Source organism: Perissodus microlepis, chromosome 1 (genome assembly GCF_051167445.1).
Source record: "Perissodus microlepis isolate ML-2025 ecotype Zambia chromosome 1, ASM5116744v1, whole genome shotgun sequence".
In the NCBI taxonomy this organism is placed as follows: Eukaryota; Metazoa; Chordata; class Actinopteri; order Cichliformes; family Cichlidae; genus Perissodus; species Perissodus microlepis.
The window spans coordinates 39,816,760-39,836,926 of record NC_140461.1 but is presented as its reverse complement, the minus strand read 5'-3'; the positions used below and the strand labels follow the sequence as shown (position 1 = coordinate 39,836,926).

Sequence of the window (20,167 nt, the reverse complement as noted above, 5' to 3'; positions counted from 1 at the left end):
ATAAGTCCAAATTTGAGATCTTTAAATCCACCCTCTGTCTCTTTGTGCGATGCAGAAAAGGTGAATGGATGGTCTCTACATGGATGGTTCCCATGGAGGAGGAGGAGTGATGTGTGGGGGTGCTTTGCCAGTGACAATGTTGGGGATTTATTCAAAATTGAAGGCAAACTGAACCAGCATGGCTACAGTGACATACCATCCCATCCGCTTTGCGTTTAATTGGACAACTATTTATATTTCAACAGGACAATGACCCTAAACACACCTCCAGGCTGTGTAAGGGCTATTTGACCAAGAGGGAGAGTGATGGAGTGCTGCGCCAGATGACCTGGCCTCTACAGTCACCTGAGCTAAACCCAATCAAGATGATTTGAGATGAGACGGGTCACAGAGTGAAGGAAAAAAAGGCCAACAAGTGCTCAGCACCTCTGGGAACTCCTTCAAGACTGTAGGAAAACCATTTTAGGTGGCTACCTCTCTCATCGAGATAATGCCAACAGAGAGGACAACAGCATTAAAAGCAAAGGTTGGCTATTTTGAAGAATCAAAAATAAAAAATCCTAAATTTTATTTATAAAGCACCTTTCAAGACACCCAAGGACACTGTACAATAGGATAAAACACACAATAGAACAATGACACAATGAAGCACAATAAAACAAAAGCACAAGATAAAATTAACAAACAGTGGGTGTGAATATCCAGATTTGAACAGATGGGTTTTGAGTTGAGATTTAAACTGGGGGAGAGAACAAATGTTTCTTATATCTGGAGGTAGACACCCTGGGAGCAGAGCAGCTATAAGCTCTGCTTCCCATGGCGGTGAGGCGGAAGGAAGGCACAGAAAGCTGGATAGAAGAAGAAGAACGAAGTGAGTGGGCAGAAAAGGTGGTGCTTAACAGGTCAGAAAGGTAAGGAGGTGCGAGGTTATGAAGGGCCTTGAAGGTGAGCAGAAGAAGTTTGTATATTATCTGGAATTTCACAGGGAGCCAGTGAAGTTCCCGAAGAACAGGTGATGTGCTGGTAGGAGGGGTTCTGGTGATAATGCGAGCAGCAGAGTTCTGAACCAGTTGAAGCCTATGGAGGGATTTTTGGGGGAGACCATGCAAAAAGAAATGCAGTAGTCAATACGGGAGGTGACAAGACTGTGGACAAGAATGGGTGCGGACTGGGTGGAAAGAGAAGGATGTAATCTGTTAATGTTGCGTATATGGAAATACGCAGAACGGGTGAGACCAGGGCTGGACTGGGACAAAAAATCGGCCCGGGCATTTTGACTAGAGACCGGCCCACCAGGTATTATAGGAAAAACCATAAAGCCTTTGAATGAAAACAAATGCTGTTGTCACAGTTACACTGTCTTGTTGGTATATATGTATCAGTGTAATAAACTTAAACCTTAAACGGCAATGACTTATTCACAGAGGTAAATGCATGTTTGGACAAATTAGGACTGAAATGGGACAATCTGGTAGGTGTAACAACAGATGGTTGTCCAAATCTGACTGGGAAAAATGTAGGACTTTTAAAGAGAATGCAGGATAAAGTGACAGAAATTAATCCTGTGCAGAAATTGACATTTTTGCATTGTATTATACATCAGGAAGTGTTGTGTAAGATAGTGTTAAAGATGGACCACGTTGTTGATGTTGTAACTAAAACAGTTAACTTCATCAGAGCATTAAATCACAGACAATTTCTTGCTCTTTTGGAGGAAAATGAGATGGAACATGGTGACATCAGCTACTACCAGATTCAGGATTTCTGTGTGAAGAAAGGACATGACGTCCCAGAGCTTTCAGATGAAGATTGGGTGGCAGACCTCGGATTTGCTGTAGATGTGACTGCACTAATGAACCAACTAAATGTCAAACTGCAGTGCAGGGGACTTTTTGTGCATGAGATGTACAGTGCAGTAAAGACTTTCATGAGGAAGTTGCAGCTTATCTCAAGCCAAGTGAAGGACAACTTTCTGACCCACTTGCCAACACTAAAGGAGGCTATTCCAAATGCCAATCACCTCCACAAGTACTCAGCCATGTTAGAAGTACTGCATGCAGAGTTTTCAAGGCGATTTCAAGATTTCAAAGCTCTTGAAAATGAAACGGACATGGTTTCTTCTCCCTTCACCTGCAGTGTGGATAATGCTTCAAGTGATGTTCAGATGGAACAGATTGACCTGCAGTCTGACACACTTCTGGCAGAGCACTTCAGGTCAGTCTCACTGCTGGACTTTTATTCCTCCCTCAAAGAAGAGAACTTTCCACACCTGAGGAATCATGCTCAGAGGATTCTAGTCTTCTTTGGATCGACCTCTGTATGTGAACCTCTGTCACTGAGGACCACCTCTCAGCTGTTCTTCGCATAGCCACCTCAGACATTCAGCCAGATTTCAATGCCCTTGTTCAAACCCAGAACAGGCTGGATTATTCTCACTGAAAAGGAGGTAAACATGACACAAGTCATTGTATTGTTGCATTTCTATAAACTTCTTGTTTGTTGAGTTAAACATGTTAAAATAAAATGACATTGATTTGGTGGTTGTTTTTGTTTTATTTGGAATATGCATCACAATTTCACATAGCATAGCCCATTATAAATATTTACTTTATTTTATTTTATTTTTATTCTTCCGATTACCAGTACCAGCTATTCGTAATATATAATTTAGTGAATTTTACAATTTAAGAAAGTTAAGCAGACTTGGGTTCAAGATGTCGTTGATGTGGCCCTCTGACACAACTTGGGTTTCTCATGTGGCCCCTTGTAAAAATTAATTGCCCACCCCTGGTCTAGGATGACATCAAGGCTCTTAACCTGAGGAGAAGGGAAAACTGAGGCGTTATCGATAGTGAGTGAGAAATGGTTCGCCTTCAAAAGGTTGGATTTGGTGCCAATAAGGAGGATTTCAGTTTTTTCCTCATTGAGCTTTAGAAAATTAGAGCTAAACCAGGATTTTAATTCAGATTCTGTAAGGGAAGAAGGTGGGAGAAGGAATCAAGTCTGCAGGAGAGATATAACTGGGTGTCATTATAAAAACAGTGAAAGTGAAGATCAGATTTGCAGAAAATGGTACTTAGAGGGAGGATGTATATTCTGAAGAGAAGAGGGCCTAAGACTGAACCTTGGGGTACACCAGAAGTGACGGGGAATAGACGAGAGCGGAATGATTTCAGCTGAATAAACTGGGAGCGGTCGAGGAGATACGATTGAAACCAGTCTAGGGGTGTGTCAGAGATGCCGAGAGAGGAGAGTCTGCTTAGAAGGACAGAGTGAGAGATGGTGTCGAAGGCTGAGCTCAGATCTAAAAGGACGAGAATGGTGAGAAGACCAGAGTCAGCTCCGATTAGAAGATCATTAGTGACTGTAAGTAAAGCAGTTTCTGTGCTGTGACATGAACGAAAACCAGACTGAAATCTCTCATAGATGTTATTATTAACCAGGTGTGAATGAAGATTAACTGCAACTATTTTTTCGAGTATTTTAGAGATGAAGGGTAGATTAGAAATCGGACGGAGGTTGTTAAAGTTGTTAGGATCTAAAGAAGGTTTTTTCAGTATAGGAGTGCCTGAAGCAATCTTGAATAAGGAGGGAACGATACCGGTGGTGAGTGAAGAGTGAATGATAGCAGAGATGAGTGCGAGTAAGGAAGAGAGGCAGGATTTCACAAGCCCTGTAGGCACAGGGTCAAGATGACATGATTTGATTTACATAGAAACTCAGAAATATCAGATAAATCAGGAAGATGAAAAGTGGAAAAGGGCTCAAAATAGAAAAAAGGTTCTGGAGAGGAGGTAGACACAAGATTTGAACTGAGATTGCTGGTGGATGTTATTGATTTTTATAGAGATGACACAATCTTCTGAGTTATTTCACACTTTTTGCTTCCTACAAAATTCCATATGTGTTCATTCATAGTGTTGATGCCTTCAGGGAGAATCTACAATGTAAATAGTCATGAAAATAAAGAAAAACTATTAAATGAGACGCTGTGTCCAAACTTTTGACTGGTATAGTGTAGTGGTAATACTACTCGTCTTTGAAACTTGAAATCAGCATTACAGACAATCCCTACTGCGAACACGCCGAAACTAACCACCTAATCTACGTCACTACAGCAGTGATCACATAGATTCTTGGCTATAAGATGAACAGCCCCAAGTAGCAGTACACTCCATGGAGAAGGAGACTAGCGGGCAAGTTAGCTGTCCCTATCGGAGGCCCTGGAATCTGCCAAGCAAAGACTCACAGCCTTGGCCAGTGGCTTAAGGAGGCATAACAGGAGATTAAACCAGGTGTACTCCACTGAACCGTCCAAGGTGTACTCTCAGTGGTAGGGGAGAATAACCCCACCAAGGTTGGAGATGACACAATACTGGAAGGATGAAACCCACAACAATTCAATTTCATTATTTTTTATACAGCGCCAAATCACAACAACAGTTGCCTCAAGGTGCTTTATATTGTGAGGTAGACCCTACAATAATACATACAAAACAAAAACCAACAATCACTGACCCCCTATGAGCAAGGAATTTGGCAACAGTGGGAAGGAAAAACTCCTGTTTAACAGGAAGAAACCTCCGGCAGAACCAGGCTCAGGGAGGGGCGGGGCCATCTGCTGCAACCAGTTGGAGTGAAAGAAGGAAGACGGGACAAAAGACAGGCTGTGGAAGACAGCCAGAGATTAATAACAACACAATGCTCAGTGGCTAGTGGATCTAAGAGCAGACCACAGCAACCTCCCTGAACAGGACCCAGTAAGTGTGACGGCGACAGACAGCAAAGAAATGCTCTACAGTCTGAAGAGTTGGACAGCACCAGGCTATATCATGAGTCACGCTTGCTGGCTGAAGAAGCTGACCGCACTCCATGAGTCCTGATTCCCAAGGATACCACTAACAGGTTTTTTGCCTCTCTGGTGTTCTCTAAAAAAATATATTCTGATAAAAATAATAAAGAAATACTTTTTAATCAAGCAGCAGTATCACGCATCAAGTCAGTTAAAGTCCTGGGATAATTATCTATCCAGTTAAGTAACAAAGGGGTTTGTTAATCAGTTTCAGCTGCTTTGGTGTTAAAGATATTATTACATTTTTAAAAAGTAAAAAACAAAAAATGAGAAACATCCTGTCTCAGAGGGATGCTGAAAAACTAGTTTGTCTTTTTATTACTTCTCGGCTGGACGACTGTAATTCATTATTATCAGGATTAGGGCTGCACGATATTAGGAAAACCTGCGATGTGCGATAACTGTGATCAATACTGCGATAACGATATGACTTGCGATAAAATAAATAGCAAAACAAACAAAAAAAAAGAATACATAATTTCCGTTTTACTGCAACAGTTTTATTTAAAGAAAGCTGCTGTATTAGCAGTGTAACAACAAAGTGCACTTTAACATTGAAACATTGCCCCCATAATAAAAAATTCTGAGGCTTGAATTCTGAAAGACATCCTTTCAGAATTCAAGCTTGCCGAACAACCATCCCTATAATTAGTTTTAAATAAACATAATTTAAATTATACTGCAAATTATCTCAGTGCAGTTGTTCATCATTTTACCACTCACCAAGTAGTTATGATGTAAGTCAAAACTGGAGAGGAAACTTTACTGTAGCGCTTGCGTAGTTTTCAGCTTGGCTCAGTTCAAACGTGACGGTCTTCCGGCATGTTTCGTATATTTGTGGAATGGCGACATGGGAAAAGTAGTTTTGTGAGGGGATGCGGTATCTCCGGTCCACTTTATGTATCAGACTGGTGAAGCCCTCTCTGCTAACTGTATTTATAGGCATCATGTCTTTGTCAAAAAATGTGTAATGGCCTCTGTTATTTCTTTGTAGCGCTTCGACGTTTTCTCATAAGGAGTTCCACTTGAAAAACTCTGATACAGAGACGGCTGTTGGACTGATGCGCTCTTTGTCTTAACATTAGCAACCTTTGTTTGGCTAGCCCTGTCTTTCTGGAACTCTTCAAACTGTTCTCTGTGGTTGTATTGAAGATGATGGTGGAGATTAGTCGTGTTTCCTCTGGTGGTTGTCACGAGTGTTGCAGAGCACCTGTGTTTGGAGAACGTCGTTTTTATCAAATCCAAAGTACCTCCAAATAAGCGAGGTACTATTTTTTTTTAGCCACGAGTTCATAGTCAGTAGCGTTCTCGTCACGCGTCTCGCTCTCTGCCTTTACAACTCTGACTCGTTGCTGCAGCGTTGTTCGCTCCCCACCTGCGTAGGAGGCGGGCCTCTAATCCATTTGATTGGTTAATGCCGTGAAGGGCTCTATTCGAGTGGTCAAATGTGTAAAGGGGGTTCTTTGATTGGTAAATTCTTTAAAGCATGTGTGTAAACATTTTAAGGTACCCAATTATCGCAGTTTACGCCGTCTTTTGCAATGAGCCCATCGCACAGGCTGATATCGTGATGACAATATATTTTCGATTTATTGTGCAGGCCTAATCAGGATGTCCTATAAAACTCCCACAAAAGCCTTCAGTTGGTCCAAATTGCTGCAGCAAGGTTACTGACAGGGAGAGCATATTTTGCCCACACCGACTTTTCTTCATTGATTCCCTATTGAATTCCTTAGTTATACTGCAGTAGGACTAGGCTAATTTGGGCTTCCCACAATTCACAATTATTTCTTTTTCACTCATATTTTTTTACTCACTATGTGGTTGCAATCTGCATTTAATCATTATTTAATATTAATCTCTGGCTCACTTCCAGTGTGTCTTTTGTCCTGTCTTCCTTCCCTCGCCCAAAACAGCCGAGGCAGATAGCCGCCCCTCCCTGAGTCTAATTCTGCCGAAAGTTTCTTCCTTTTAAAATTGAGTTTTTAAGTCCCACTGCCGCCAAAGTGCTTGTTCATTAGAGGTCTTCTGATTGTTGGGACTTTCTCTGTTGTCTCTGTATTATCGTAGGGTCTTTACCTTACAATATAAAGTGCCTTGAGGCAACTGTTGTTTTTATTTGGTGCTATAAATAAAATTGAATTGAACTGAATTTAATTAAAAGGTGAACTAGAGGGGCAATAATTAGACATTTTACAGGTGGAGGCCACTAATAATGCCACGTCAACCAAACCCCCAGACAGTTTTAATTTGTTTGGAATGCTAAAAATAAAAACAAAAAGTTTTATTTCTTGTTATCTATCATCCACCTAGCCCTTACTCGGAAATATTTTCTTAATTCTCAGACTTTTCTAAGGCACACCAACAAAACTACAGCAGAACTGCTGAAAAAGAAGAGGTGTTGAAATGTTCCAGTCAAAGTCAACCTCAACTTGATTGGTATACAATGGTAGAACCTGAACAAATACAATATTAAATGAACCAGACCAAAGTTGTAAAGAGTAATAACCCAAAAATCCTCTACAATGATTTGACAAACTGACAGTTATACAGAAAACAATCACTTGAAGTTATGGTTGGTACGAGTAGTTCCACAAGCTACTGAATTATGGTGCAAACTTTGCATTTGAAAAAAAACAAACTTGTGCCCCTTCACATTATAGCAGGGTGCAAGATGCTAACAGGCAGGGCCATACATGGAAATATCAACTTCCTCGTTGTATACTACCAATTTTCTGTTCTACAGTTTTCAGCATCAGTTTATCTGAATTATTATGTGAACACTGTTAAACAAAGAGTATAAAGAAGGCTTACATGTAAATCAGATATGCATAAGCTCCACTGACAAGTTTGACAGCACTGTTTAGAAGTTTGCCACTGTCAGACAAATGTGCCATGATAGCAGCAATCAGGTTTGGAGCCATTAAATTCCAATAAACAATTGAAAACATTAAAACTACAACTGTTTTTTAATTACCATGAGTACTCAAAGTCACTGAAATTTTTGGTAGTTGCAAGGTAATGGTTTCAACTATTTATTAACCTGTTTTTAAATAAATGTATGTTCTGTGTTATATTATGCAGTTTATCTTCACATAAGTGTGCGAGGACCTACATTTCCCTGCTTCCAAATGGAAGCATCTAAGCTGGTTACTAAGTGAAAAACTATCAGCATGCCTACCCAGGTCATGTTTTTGCTTTGCTGTACAAATGATCAAAAAAATTACAGATGAACAAGTTTTTGTGATTTTTTTTAACTAAAGTTTCATTTTTAGTGGAATTTTGAATTGAATCCCTGACTTTGGTTTCCACTGACCATTATTATGTCATTTTGTTATCAATGTATAGAAATTTGAATATTTAATTCATCGAGATGCCATAAGTATTAGAGCATATCCTTATTTTTTTGAGCAGGTTAGTTTTAGTCACCAAAGCCTTTTCAGAATATTTTCTATGAATACCACAAATACCACATTACAGAAGCAGAAATGTCACAGATAAAACTGATCAGCCTGATTGGAAACCATGAGAGAAAGAGCCCCGAGCACACATGGTGAAATATACTCTGGCCTATGGATCACCTGAATCTGAAAACAAATTAACAAAAAAAAGAGAGAAAACTGTAAAAGGAAGCACTATGTCAAATAATTTAGGGGTGACTGTCTGGAATGAGTCCAGTGCATCGCAGATTTGGACAGATGAGTGAGTGAACATTTGTCATTGATGCTTTCACAGAGTAGCAACAAACATACAAACTGTTCAATTCAGGCTAAATGAAACATTCATCAATGTTCATTACAGACACCAAAAGGCCTAAAATAGAACAGTTACTAATGAATTCATGAATGTTTCTTCATCAATAGAAAATATGTCTAATATTTTTTAAGAAAGATGCTGAAATAGCATTAAAGTTACAGTTTGCAGTCTTACACAGATAATATTACACAATTGCTTAAGTCAATTTATCTGTCTTTCACATATTAAGCTTGCTTTCATTCATTAATGCAGTCAAAGGGTGAATGTTTCATCTTAGTGATTAAAAACGGTGTACCTTGAGTGTACCCATGGTCAGCTTTACCCTCGGGTAAGCAGCATGTCAGTCTCAAAGCACATACTAGCTTGCTCTTGCCTCCTGTTTCATCACTAATGGAGACCATAATTTACAGACTGAGAAGCTGTGTTTATCATTTGTACGCAGTCTACAGCTCTCACAGAGATACCTTGCACAAAAAAGTAACCGAAAATGTTTGGGTTTTTTACATTAAGTGAATAGCTGGATTTTCAAAAACATTTTAGCCACAACAGCATATAAGAAACATTTTTAATAGATGAAATAAATACTCCATTACATGCATGGTCAAAACACTTGAAAATAATATGGGGAAGTCTGGTAAATAGTGTAAACCCTAGGGCACACACTCACAGCAGCTTTAAAAAAATTCACACACACTGAAAAAAAATAAAAGCATCTTGACACTCGGCTCACTCTTTCCAATCTCACAAAGTACATATAATGGAGCAGGTCAGCCAACTATAGGTTCATACTGCGAGGCTACATCCATCATCGAGGCTGGTGTTTTCACTGCAACTGAAAACTGAGGTAAACTTTTCAGGTCTGAAAGCTGCTGTCTGTTGGTGAAAGCGCATTGTCTGCTGAGCCCAGTTCATACCCAGAGTGGGTGAAGTGGTCCATTTTGAGCATGGTTTAAGTTAAGTTACATCCAGCGCAACCTCAAAAACCCTGCAGTGGTTGTTTTAGTGCTTTTCTGCATTCTACACACAAATTTTAACCACAAGAACAGGCCCACACACAGTGTTCTTCGGATGTTACTCTACACCTGATGAATAGGGATTAACCCAAAGTGAGTCTCTTTGGTACATGAAACAAGAGACTGAACCTACATAGCCCCTTCCTAAACTAATTCACAGAATGGGAGTTGACTGGTGGCAGAGTCCTTGGAGAGGAGCGTTCTCTGAGTGCCTGAGTAAGCAGAGTGCAACCATCGGACACGGCGCACGCCGAGTTACGCAGACGCTCACGGTAGTCTGCCATTTTGGAGCTGCTCTCGGGATGCTGGGCAACATCCCTGAGGCCCTGAGTGAGAAGGACACAGGCAGAAACCACACTCATGGCCCCACCTAACACTGCCGTTTGCACCCCCTTTCCTTCGGCAGAGATGCTCCCAGCTCTTCCCAGGAACTGTGGCTCTGTAGCAAACCCAACAAGGGCGCCGACAGCCTGGACGAGAGCAGCGCTGAAGAGGATGCATCGATTCCTGGTCAGCTCACTGGGCTGGGTTTTCACCTCCTTCACACACGCCAGGAAGGCCGTGCCACTTGTGCTCATGCTCTTGACGCTCAGCTTGAACTGCTCTTTTGCAAAGCGATCCCTGGACCTCTCGCTGGCCAGTGATGAGATGTCCGTTAGAGTCTTGAGGTTGGTGGAGATGTTCTGAGAGAGCTCGAGGAGGAGCTGTGGGGTGAGGTCTTGCAGGTGAGTGACTCGGAAAACGCTGCAGCTCTGTTCTACTTCATGTCGACAGCGGGTCACCTTGTAGCGATCCACCAGACCCGGAAGGCAGGGTTGAGAGCCAGGCGTCTCCACCGATGCCAGGTAGGCAGCATGAGCTGAGCACTCAGTCAAAGACACCACAAGGTTAGTCATCTCCAGGAGGCGGTCCCCTACTTCCGTGAAGCGACCCATGTTGAGCTGGCTCTGGATGTCATGGGTGAGAATGGAGAGCTCTTTAGTGCGGGCAATGACCGTGTCACGGCACTGGTCAAAGGTGTCAGCCACAGCCACACCTTCAGATGTCATGACAGGCCTGGTCTCACTGGACAGTAGGAGGAGGTCAGCCACGAGCTGCATCTTGCCCTTACATGTGTCACAGATGAAGGAGAGCCGCTTCCTCTGCTGCAAACTGCCACCGGGTGTGCTGGTTGATCCCTCGCTTGCTGATTTGCCAGAGCCACCACTAGCCATAATAATGAAGGGAGTCAGAGGAAGGGGGAGAGGGTCAAATGGCTCTTATATAAGGGTTCAGATATTTCGTTTTCTGCTGCTACAATGCATTTTACTGTTTAAGACACTTCTCAAATAAAACCAAACTTTTAAATAAGAACTGGCCAAACAGTCTTCCTTAAGTTCCTTCAGAGTTTAGGTTATTAATTGTAAATTACATGTTAAAACACAAGACACGTACGCTCAGTGTAAACATGCGGAAAGAGCAAAACTCAATTACTACATTTACCCCAAATAGTTAACGCATATGTGTCTGTATAAAAGCCTTAAGAATAGGAGTACATGTGAATATATTCTCAGCATTATCTGCCGTAGTTTGTTAGTAAATCTATTACACAAAACACCCAAGAAAAAGCCCTACAACTTTAAAGTAATCAGTGTAACAAGATATACGCTCTTATTTGGAAATGTTAACTTAAATGCCCTGAACAACATAGTCACTATTCTAAGTATAGTCCCAGATTTTTGTGTGGGGGGGGAAGGAATTCACAGGCTTCTAAATTAAAAAATACAAACAAAACACACACAAACAGCAGTGCCACCAAGGTGCCTTCTAAACGGGAAAGTACACACTGACAAGCCCCTTGTCATCAAGAACATTCCCAAAGTGAATCTCTGCTGATCAGCAAACGTCAAATTTCCTTCCTTGGTGCTCTTTTTCTTTTTTCAAAGAAGACGTCACCTCAGCAATAAACGGGTGCCTTTTGAGTTTTCTCTCTTTCTCTCTCTCTCTGTTTTTTAACTTCAGGATATCATTTTGTGGCCATTCGTGTCACAGCAAATAGCCAGAAAAAGCACCGAGATCTTGGCCGACTTGTTCCCACCGAGTGTGGCGTTCTCATGCTGGTTACAATCGGGGAACCACCCGGCAAGCTGTTCTGGTCAGTGGAAGGACTGGAGTTATCCTCCAACACCATCATTTCACGGGTCCTCCCGAGTAAAATTCACCGAAAATGCCACTGTCCAGGAAGAAGAAGCCTCTCAGTCCACTTTCAACCTCTTCTTTTTCAATCCGAGCGCTGGGTTATAAGCTAGCGACTGCTCCGGTCCTCTCGACTCCATATGCATCGTCCGTCAGTCCGCCCTCCACGTCCTCCTCCGCGTCTTAACTCGGGACTCGAGAGTGTGTAGCCCCGCATATCCTCTGTGTGCGCTCACTTTTCATATCCATACCAGCCAGTGTTCTCTGAACATGTAAATCACTTGTTTTGTAGGTCCACGACACCGAATCCAAACAGCGCAGCAACAAGAAGTGGCCGTTATTCCCAGCGATTCAAAGTAGAGCTGCGCGCTCCCACTACAGTACTATCAGGAAGCAAGGAGGGTGTGGTCGCTTCTGAACGGCTGCTGGACTGAGCAAACTTGTAGCAACGGAACAATACCGGCAGTCCTTCGTAAGTAATTTTGCACCGTTTATATTTACTAACCTAATGTAGTTTAACATTAACGGAGTCGCGAAAAAAGTTCGTAGTTATACAGTGACCACAGAGTTCCGCGACCTGTTTTACTTTCAGGACTGGCGACTGCTGCCCTGCCATGAGACATCCCTGTAAAGTCAAGTGAGGCGCTAGCGCTAGCATAGCGAGCTTCCGAGACCGGAAGCCTTTTATTAAACAAATAAAAGCACAGCTTTTATGCAACAGCATGCAGCCGTGACGGCGAGGCCATGGCGTTTGCAGATGTATGGGATACATAGTTGATTATTTCCTTCAAAAAAAAAAAATGATGCTACTTTTATTTTAGTTAAATTACATGTTTTAAGTTGGTTTCAATCAGTGAGTGATTTTAGTTATTTCAATTTATTTCAAGTTATTTTCAATTTTGTATTTAGCATCATTCATCCTAAACACTGAAACTCCTCTGTTGCTGATTAGTAGAAAGAGGCATTTCACATCTGTTTAATCATAAAAGACAATGGAAAATAAAACATAACCTCACCAAGGCACAGCAAACTGCACTGAAAATATGACAAAAGGCTAATTTCATCATAATCACAAATGCAGACAAACTTTGCTGGGATAGAGAAGGCTCTAAACTGATGAACAACATAACTTTTTTAAAAATCAATGATTACAAGGAAACTTTACTGTAAAATTAAGACAGCCTCTGTTGAGGTGCATCGGCCTGTACCTCAACAGCTACAGGCCGATGTCAGAGCCACCGGCCTGTAGCTGTTGAGGTCCTTGGGGCGTGAAGTCTTTGGCACTGGTACAACACAGGAGGTTTTCCAGAGCTGTGGGACTCTCCCCAGCCTCAGGCTCAGGTTGAAGAGGTGCTCCATCACCCCACACAATTGGTCTGCGCAGGACCTGACGACCCTCGAGCTGATGCCATCTGGGCCCGCTGCCTTCTTGGCTTTAATCCTCCTCAGTTCCCTCCTAACCTGGGTGGTTGAGAGGGACAGGCTGGAGCCTTGTGTTGACTGTGGATGCTGTTGTCGGGGCTGGGGAGGAGTAAACAGGGTGATTAGAGGAGGTGTAAAGTGTCTGAGGTGTCAGAGGTGGAACAGCAGCAGTGGGGGTGGGTGAGTCTGCAGCCGATGTTGGAGACCGCCTCATGGATGAATCAAATCTGTTGAAGAAATGATTCAGTTCGTTTGCCCACCTCACATCCCCCCCAGGCAGAGAGTTCTGATGTTTGTGGCCTGAGATGGTTCTGAGGCCTCTCCAGACAGTTCTCCATCTTCTGCCTGTAGCTGTCCTTCCCATTCCTTATCAGTCCCCTCAGCTCTCTCTGCACCCTTTTCAACTCCTCTTTGTCTCCAGATTTGAAGGCCCTCCTCTTCTGCTTCAGGACAGCTTTAATTTCTGGGGTAATCCAAGGTTTGTTGTTGGAGAAACATTGCACAGTCCTGGTAGGTACGGTGTTATCCACACAGAAGTTAATATAGTCAGTAATGCATGTAGTAAGGCTGTCGATGTCCTCTCCGTGGTCGTCACAGATCACCTCCCACACAGTCGACTCAAAACAATCCTTAAGAGCCTCCTCGCTCTCCTCCGACCATCTCTGCACTGTGTCGGTGGCTCCCTGCGCACTAATGTCCTGTCTGGCAGCTTTTGCAATCAGAATTTTGATCTGAATGCATTGTGGTGCCAAATACATTTTTCTTTTGCAAGAACAGCTATGTAGAATCTCTATAGGCGCCTCTTGTTCATGTGAATATTTTATCTGTTTATTTATTAATTTTTATTTGTGTTATTTCAGTTATTACAATATATGTGGTATAGTATGACGATGTCTAAGGCAAGACAGGCAAGAGAGAAAAAGGAGGAGATGGGGGATAGACTAAAAGGATGGAGTACAAATAGAAATGCACAATGTATTGCTAACTCCTGCACCTGTAAGTGACAAAAATCCAAAAACCATACAGCACCTGGAACACAAAACCTTGGATCACAAAAATGTAAAAATACATAAATCAACAATCTTCTTACAGTGTGTGCGTGTGAGAGAATAAGTGAGTGTATGTTTGTGTGAGAATGAATTCATAATAAAGGTGGGAAGCTGCAGCTCACACCGGTAACGGGTAACTGAGGGAGGAGGCCACACCAGTACATCCAGCCACGCACCCCGGGACCAACAACACATGTCCCAACGGGACCAAGGCCCAGCAAGCATCAGACCCAGCCTTGCACACGCACACAAACAAACCATTTGCTCACTTACTCACTCATTAGACACCCATTAGAGCACTTTGCCCTCGGACTGCGGCCTTACTTGTGGCTCCATGCATTTTATTTTTTAAATTTTATTTATTTTTGCCTCTCCAGCACTGTAACAATCAAAATTATTGTCTGATGGCCAAGAAAAATGCCAGACTGATTTATTTTTCCAAGTGGACCATTATGGCTTTGCCATACTGGAAGTGAGGACACACAAGGAACGCAGCTGACACGAATAACCATAACGAGACAGGGGAAGCAAGACTGAACAGAATGAACATGAAAACACAAGAGCTTCACAATAAAACAGGAAGCATGATGCAGGAGTGGAGCAGAGGCTGACAAGAGGGAGCGAGGGAACACGAGGGAAAGAGCAGACATGACAGGCTGGGGAAACATGGGGAAACATGTAATAAACCACAAGAAGGGAAAACAAGACAAAGGAACACACATAAATACAAACACAGATGCACAGAGGGCAAAGACATGTCGGGAGATAAATACAACTAAACAGAACAACCAGGGCACTTACAGAATACTCCTTAGAAATAACGAAACAATGAAGACTTATAATACAAAATGACAAAAAACACAAGAAACTGAAACCGGTGGGTCACTGACCCAGGACTGTGACATGTTGGGTTTTTCTCTATATGTATTATTGTAGGATCTGCCTTACAATATAAAGCGCCTTGAGGCAACTGTTGTTGTATTTTGGCACTCTATAAATAAAATTGAATTGTTAAAATTAGGGTGTCAGGAGGAGCAGAGGGCATGACACAGACACCCTGTAGTGATCTCCAGTTGATGGAGTAGTCTGATATGGATGAGAACTTATCTGTAAGTTTGATTAGTTTTATAAATGAGGTTTGTGAGTTTCAGAGGAAAAGTAATAGGCTTATCTTATGGTCTATATATTTAGTTTGAACTCCTCTGATAGCTACATTGTGGCTTAATAAAAACAACAAAGCGAGAGCGAAAGCAGAGAACCCTGACTGTAGGTTGAAGCTTAAGATCATTTGTCCTAATACAAACATGTGAAGAGCTGTACAGTGTTTTAATCCAGTCTATTACGAATGAACCAAATCCAAATTTATGTAGAACTGCTAGTAGAAATTTCTAGCTTGCTCAGTCAAATAGTTTTGCTGCATCTAAAGAGACAACTGTTGTTTCAAATTTGTTGATAGAGCAATAATCTATTATATTTATTAGTCTATGTGTATTATTTGCTATTATTGTCTACCCTTGATAAAACCAGTTTGGTTGATATGAATTATTGTGTGATATGTTCTCATCTTCTCGCAAGGACTTTGCAAAGTATGGGCTTAAGGTTGACATTTAGAAGTGAAATTGGGCAGTAGCAGGATGAGAGTGTAAGATCTTTGCCTGGTTTAAGAAGCAGACTAATGAGCAGTTCATGTTAGGAGACAGAGTCTGATCGTTTTGAATTTAAGTGACCATTCTGAAAAAAAGTAGGTGGTAGCATATTCTTTGTAAAGCTCTGCTGGAAAACCATCTGGCCCTGGGGCATTATTGTTTGGGAGATGCTGTAGGGCTTCATGAATTCAGACATTGAAAGAGGTGAATCCAGAGCTGCAATCGGTTCATCATGTAGTTTTGATACATTTGTATTGTTAAGAAATTCTGCAGTGTCAGTGTTGGGGGGGATTAATCTGTGATGAGTATGAAGCTCCATAAATTTTTTAAAAGATTTATTTATTTATTGTGGATTATTAGTAATGTTCCTACTGGAATCCTTCATAGCAGTGGTTCTCAAACTGTGGTACACGTACCACTAGTGGTACATGGGCTCTCTCTAGTGGTACGCGGGAAGTCTCCAGAATTTCTTTTTAAGATTAATATACCATGTTCTGATTGAGGGACTTCAGAAAAATTAAAACTTACAGCTCTGCTATCACTTCATAAATGAAGACAGGAAACTAAACAGCAGTAACATTTGTAGGGTTACTGAAGTTGGGCTAGCTGGTATATAACAACGTGCTATGTGGTGGCTAGCTAAACAGCTATGGTTAGCATAATATAAACACATTAGTACAGAGAAGCTGGAGGATAAATGCTAATTTTTTTTCACTCGATAAAAGTTAACGTGAGGGTTACCAATGTTTAGGGATAAATGCAAGGTGCTGTATATGGACCAAACTTCAGTCAGGAGAAGAACTGAGATAATTCATCCACAGTACGAGGTTAGTCATTAATATCCTGCTGCATGGGCTGGGCTGGAGTTATATCTTAAGGCATATGTCAGAAACTCAAGGCCCGCGGGCCACATCCGACCCGGCGGACATTTATATCCGGCCCGCGAGACCATTTTATATAGATTTATTATTATTGTTATGTATGGCCTGGTGATATGAGGCGCTAATAACACACACAGATCCGATAATGCAGCGCTGCAGCCTCCTTGCTGAACGCTAGGCTACCTGGGAACATTCCCGCGTCAATCAAGTCAAACTTCTGTTATTGTGAAGCTCGCCGCTCACAATGGTGGAGAGAAAAGTTAACTCTGAAAAAAGAGCCTTTCAGCACCGGTGGGAGGCTGAATATATGTTTACAGACATGCTGGTAAACCCGTGTGTCTTATTAGTGGAGCTAATGTGGCTGTAATTAAGGAATTTAATTAAGACGGCACTACGAGACAAAACGTCAGGATAAGCTGAAAAACCTAAATGCAGAAACTACAGGAAGTAGAAGAGCTAAAGAAGAATCTGACATTTCAGCAGACGTTTGCCACCAGAGCAAAACCACAAAGTGAAGCTGTTGTGAGTTTTATTGTAGCAGAGGAGCCAAATGAGCCCGGTACCACTCTGAAGAGCTGCAGGATGAAGCTGTGCCACGTCTTGTGTCCAGACAAAACGCAGATTTTGGCAAATGTGAGCCTGAGCAGAAATACGATTGCTGATCGGTTTGTGAGATGGCCACTGATTTAAGAACACAGTTGTGTGAAAGAGGCAAAGACTTGTTAATGTCACAAGAAAAACAATGGTGTGCTTGGTTTCAACGTAACTTTATTCTTTCATGAGTTATTTACAAGTTTCTCTTTGTTCACAGCCATTGACATGTCGAAGAGGTTAACACGTGAGGAGCGGATCGAAATTGTGTTGATATCTGGTGAACGCAGTAACCGGGTCATTGCAGCAGATTTCAATGCAAGACACCCTACGAGACCACCCATCTCCCATGCTACAGTTAGCAAACTGCTTGCTAAGTTTCGTGAAATTGGTTCAGTGTTGGATTTGCCAAAATGTGGACGCAAGAAAACTGTCACTAATGAAGAAACATCAGTGGCTGTCCTAGCTTCATTCAGCAAGAGCCCACAGCGTAGCACTCACCGCATGTCACTGGAGAGTGGCATTAGTCGAACATCCCTTCGGCGGATATTAGCTACTCACAAATGGCACCCTTACAAACTCCAGCTACTGCAGCATCTCAACGAGGATGACCCAGATCGGCACACAGAATTTGCAGAATGGGCAAAACAAAAATTGGAACAGGGCCCTCAGTTCATGCAGAAGATTTTGTTCAGTGATGAGGCAAACTTTTATGTGAATGGTGAAGTTAACAAACAAAACCACGCTATTGGTCTGACACTAACCCACATTGGATGGATCCCTCCAAGACTGTTGGACCAACAAAAGTGATGGTTTGGTGTGGTATATGGGGAACAACGATAGTGGGTCCATTCTTCATCAATGGAAACCTCAAGGCCACTGGATATTTGAAATTGCTACATGATGATGTGTTTCCCTCTTTATGCACTGAAGCTGGCACGTTCCCTGAGTTTTTCCAGCAAGATGGTGCACCACCACATTATGGGTGCAGGTCCGAGCATTCCTAGATGAACAGTTTCCTGGAAAGTGGATTGGTCGTCGTGGGCCAGTTGAATGGCCCCCAAGGTCTCCCGATCTGACCCCCTTAGACTTTTATCTTTGGGGTCATCTGAAGGCAATTGTCTATGGTGTGAAGATACGAGATGTGCAGCACCTGAAACTACGGATACTGGATGCCTGTGCTGGCATTTCTCCTGCGGTGTTGCTATCAGTGTGTGAAGAGTGGGAGAAGAGGGTTGCATTGACAATCCAACACAATGGGCAGCACATTGAACACATTTTATAAGTGGTCAGAAACTTGTAAATAACTGATGAAAGAATAAAGTTACGTTGAAACCAAGCACACCATTGTTTTTCTTGTGACATTACCAATAAGTCTGATGTGTCACATGGCCCTCTTCCTATTGGAAAAACAAAAGTTGTATCCAAGATGGCCGACTTCTAAATGGCCACCATGGTCACCACCCATCTTGAGGAGTTTGCCCCCTCACATATACTAATGTGCCACAAACAGGACTTTAATATCACCAACCATTCCCATGTTATTACGGTGTATCCATATAAATGGCCCACCCTGTAGTTTGGAGCCCAAAGCAGGGTTCAGACGTCATCACCTAAAGACTGGATATCCCAACTGCTTTGACTGTTTTAATGCAGTGCAGTTGTTTATTTTACTTTACTCCAATGTCGGTCATATGGGTGGTACTTTAAGAGCCATATATTTTATGTTGTTGTTTTTTGTTTATGTAGCTTTAACTGGTTAGTAAGGAATTTTCCAGATTTAGTACCACATACAAAGTTGTCCTAACTCAACCGTTGCATCAGAAATTTTGTTCTCTGGTTAAATATTTCATTTAATTCTAGTTATCGTTTTCTCAGGTTGTTGATTACATGTTCTTGTGGTGTGGCAGCATAGGCAGATTCCAATTATTTTTTGTTCTAGTTCTGATACATTTTTTTTTCACATTTTACATCCGTTCTCAAAGTGGTTAACAAAGTGTTAACCATTCTAGAGGGGATGGTGAACTAATATCATCTGAAGACTTTTGTGGTTTTAAAAGGGGATTTATGTGGTCTGATCCCCATTCTGTGAATGCTGTGAGATAAATTCTTTTTGTGTGTGTGTGTGTGTTACGACTTTGAGCCCTTCTGTAGCTAATGTAAACCTATGGTTCATCATAGGTTCATCATCATCACATCCTTATATAGCGCTTTTCTACTCTCCTGGAGTACTCAAAGCTATTACTATTACAACAGGGTCACTACTATAAGGAAAACATGTTCCTTATAAAGAGAAAAGGGCAGCATGCAGATTGTATGGAGATTGCATGAGGCTGTTTGTTCTGAATGATTCTGAATTACTAACATACACAATGTGATAAGAATAAAGCAGATTCATATTTCAGAATACACATGAAATACAAATCAATCTCCTAAATCTGACAGTATTTTTTGTGCAAACCTATTTTCTTGCATAGGATGAGAAAATTTCCATGCAAGTAGTTAGTAAATGAGTGATTACAGTGGTAATGTTACTCTATTTTCTAATTCTCAAAAACATACATCCAAGAATTAAGAATTGTGTAAACAGAAGACTTAAGTTCCTTTCTGCAGTCAACTATTTGTCACCAGAGAAATCCAGTGAACAAATTATATAATTAATAAAGTGGTCGGGTTCTGTAGCTGCAAGAAAAGCCCAAACCATCAACTTTCCCTTATCATATTTGGCAGCTGGTATGGAGTGTGCGCTGACATCCAGTGTTTGACCAAATCTATGATCTGA

The 20,167-nt window shown here is 41.7% G+C and overlaps 2 protein-coding genes across 2 annotated transcripts; one reads left to right on the top strand and one right to left on the bottom strand.

Annotated features, from left to right (window-relative positions):
* Positions 1-816: 816 nt before the first annotated feature.
* On the top strand, positions 817-2,368 carry LOC146394274 (general transcription factor II-I repeat domain-containing protein 2A-like). Its single transcript, XM_084924445.1, has 2 exons — positions 817-871; positions 1,425-2,368. Exons 1-2 carry the CDS (start codon positions 817-819, stop codon positions 2,366-2,368), a joined length of 999 nt encoding a protein of 332 aa, XP_084780571.1.
* A 6,790-nt stretch (positions 2,369-9,158) lies between these two features.
* tlnrd1 (talin rod domain containing 1) lies at positions 9,159-12,467 on the bottom strand. Its single transcript, XM_084923518.1, has one exon. It carries the CDS (start codon positions 10,833-10,835, stop codon positions 9,771-9,773), a length of 1,065 nt encoding a protein of 354 aa, XP_084779644.1. The 5' UTR covers positions 10,836-12,467; the 3' UTR covers positions 9,159-9,770.
* Between the last annotated feature and the right edge of the window lie 7,700 nt (positions 12,468-20,167).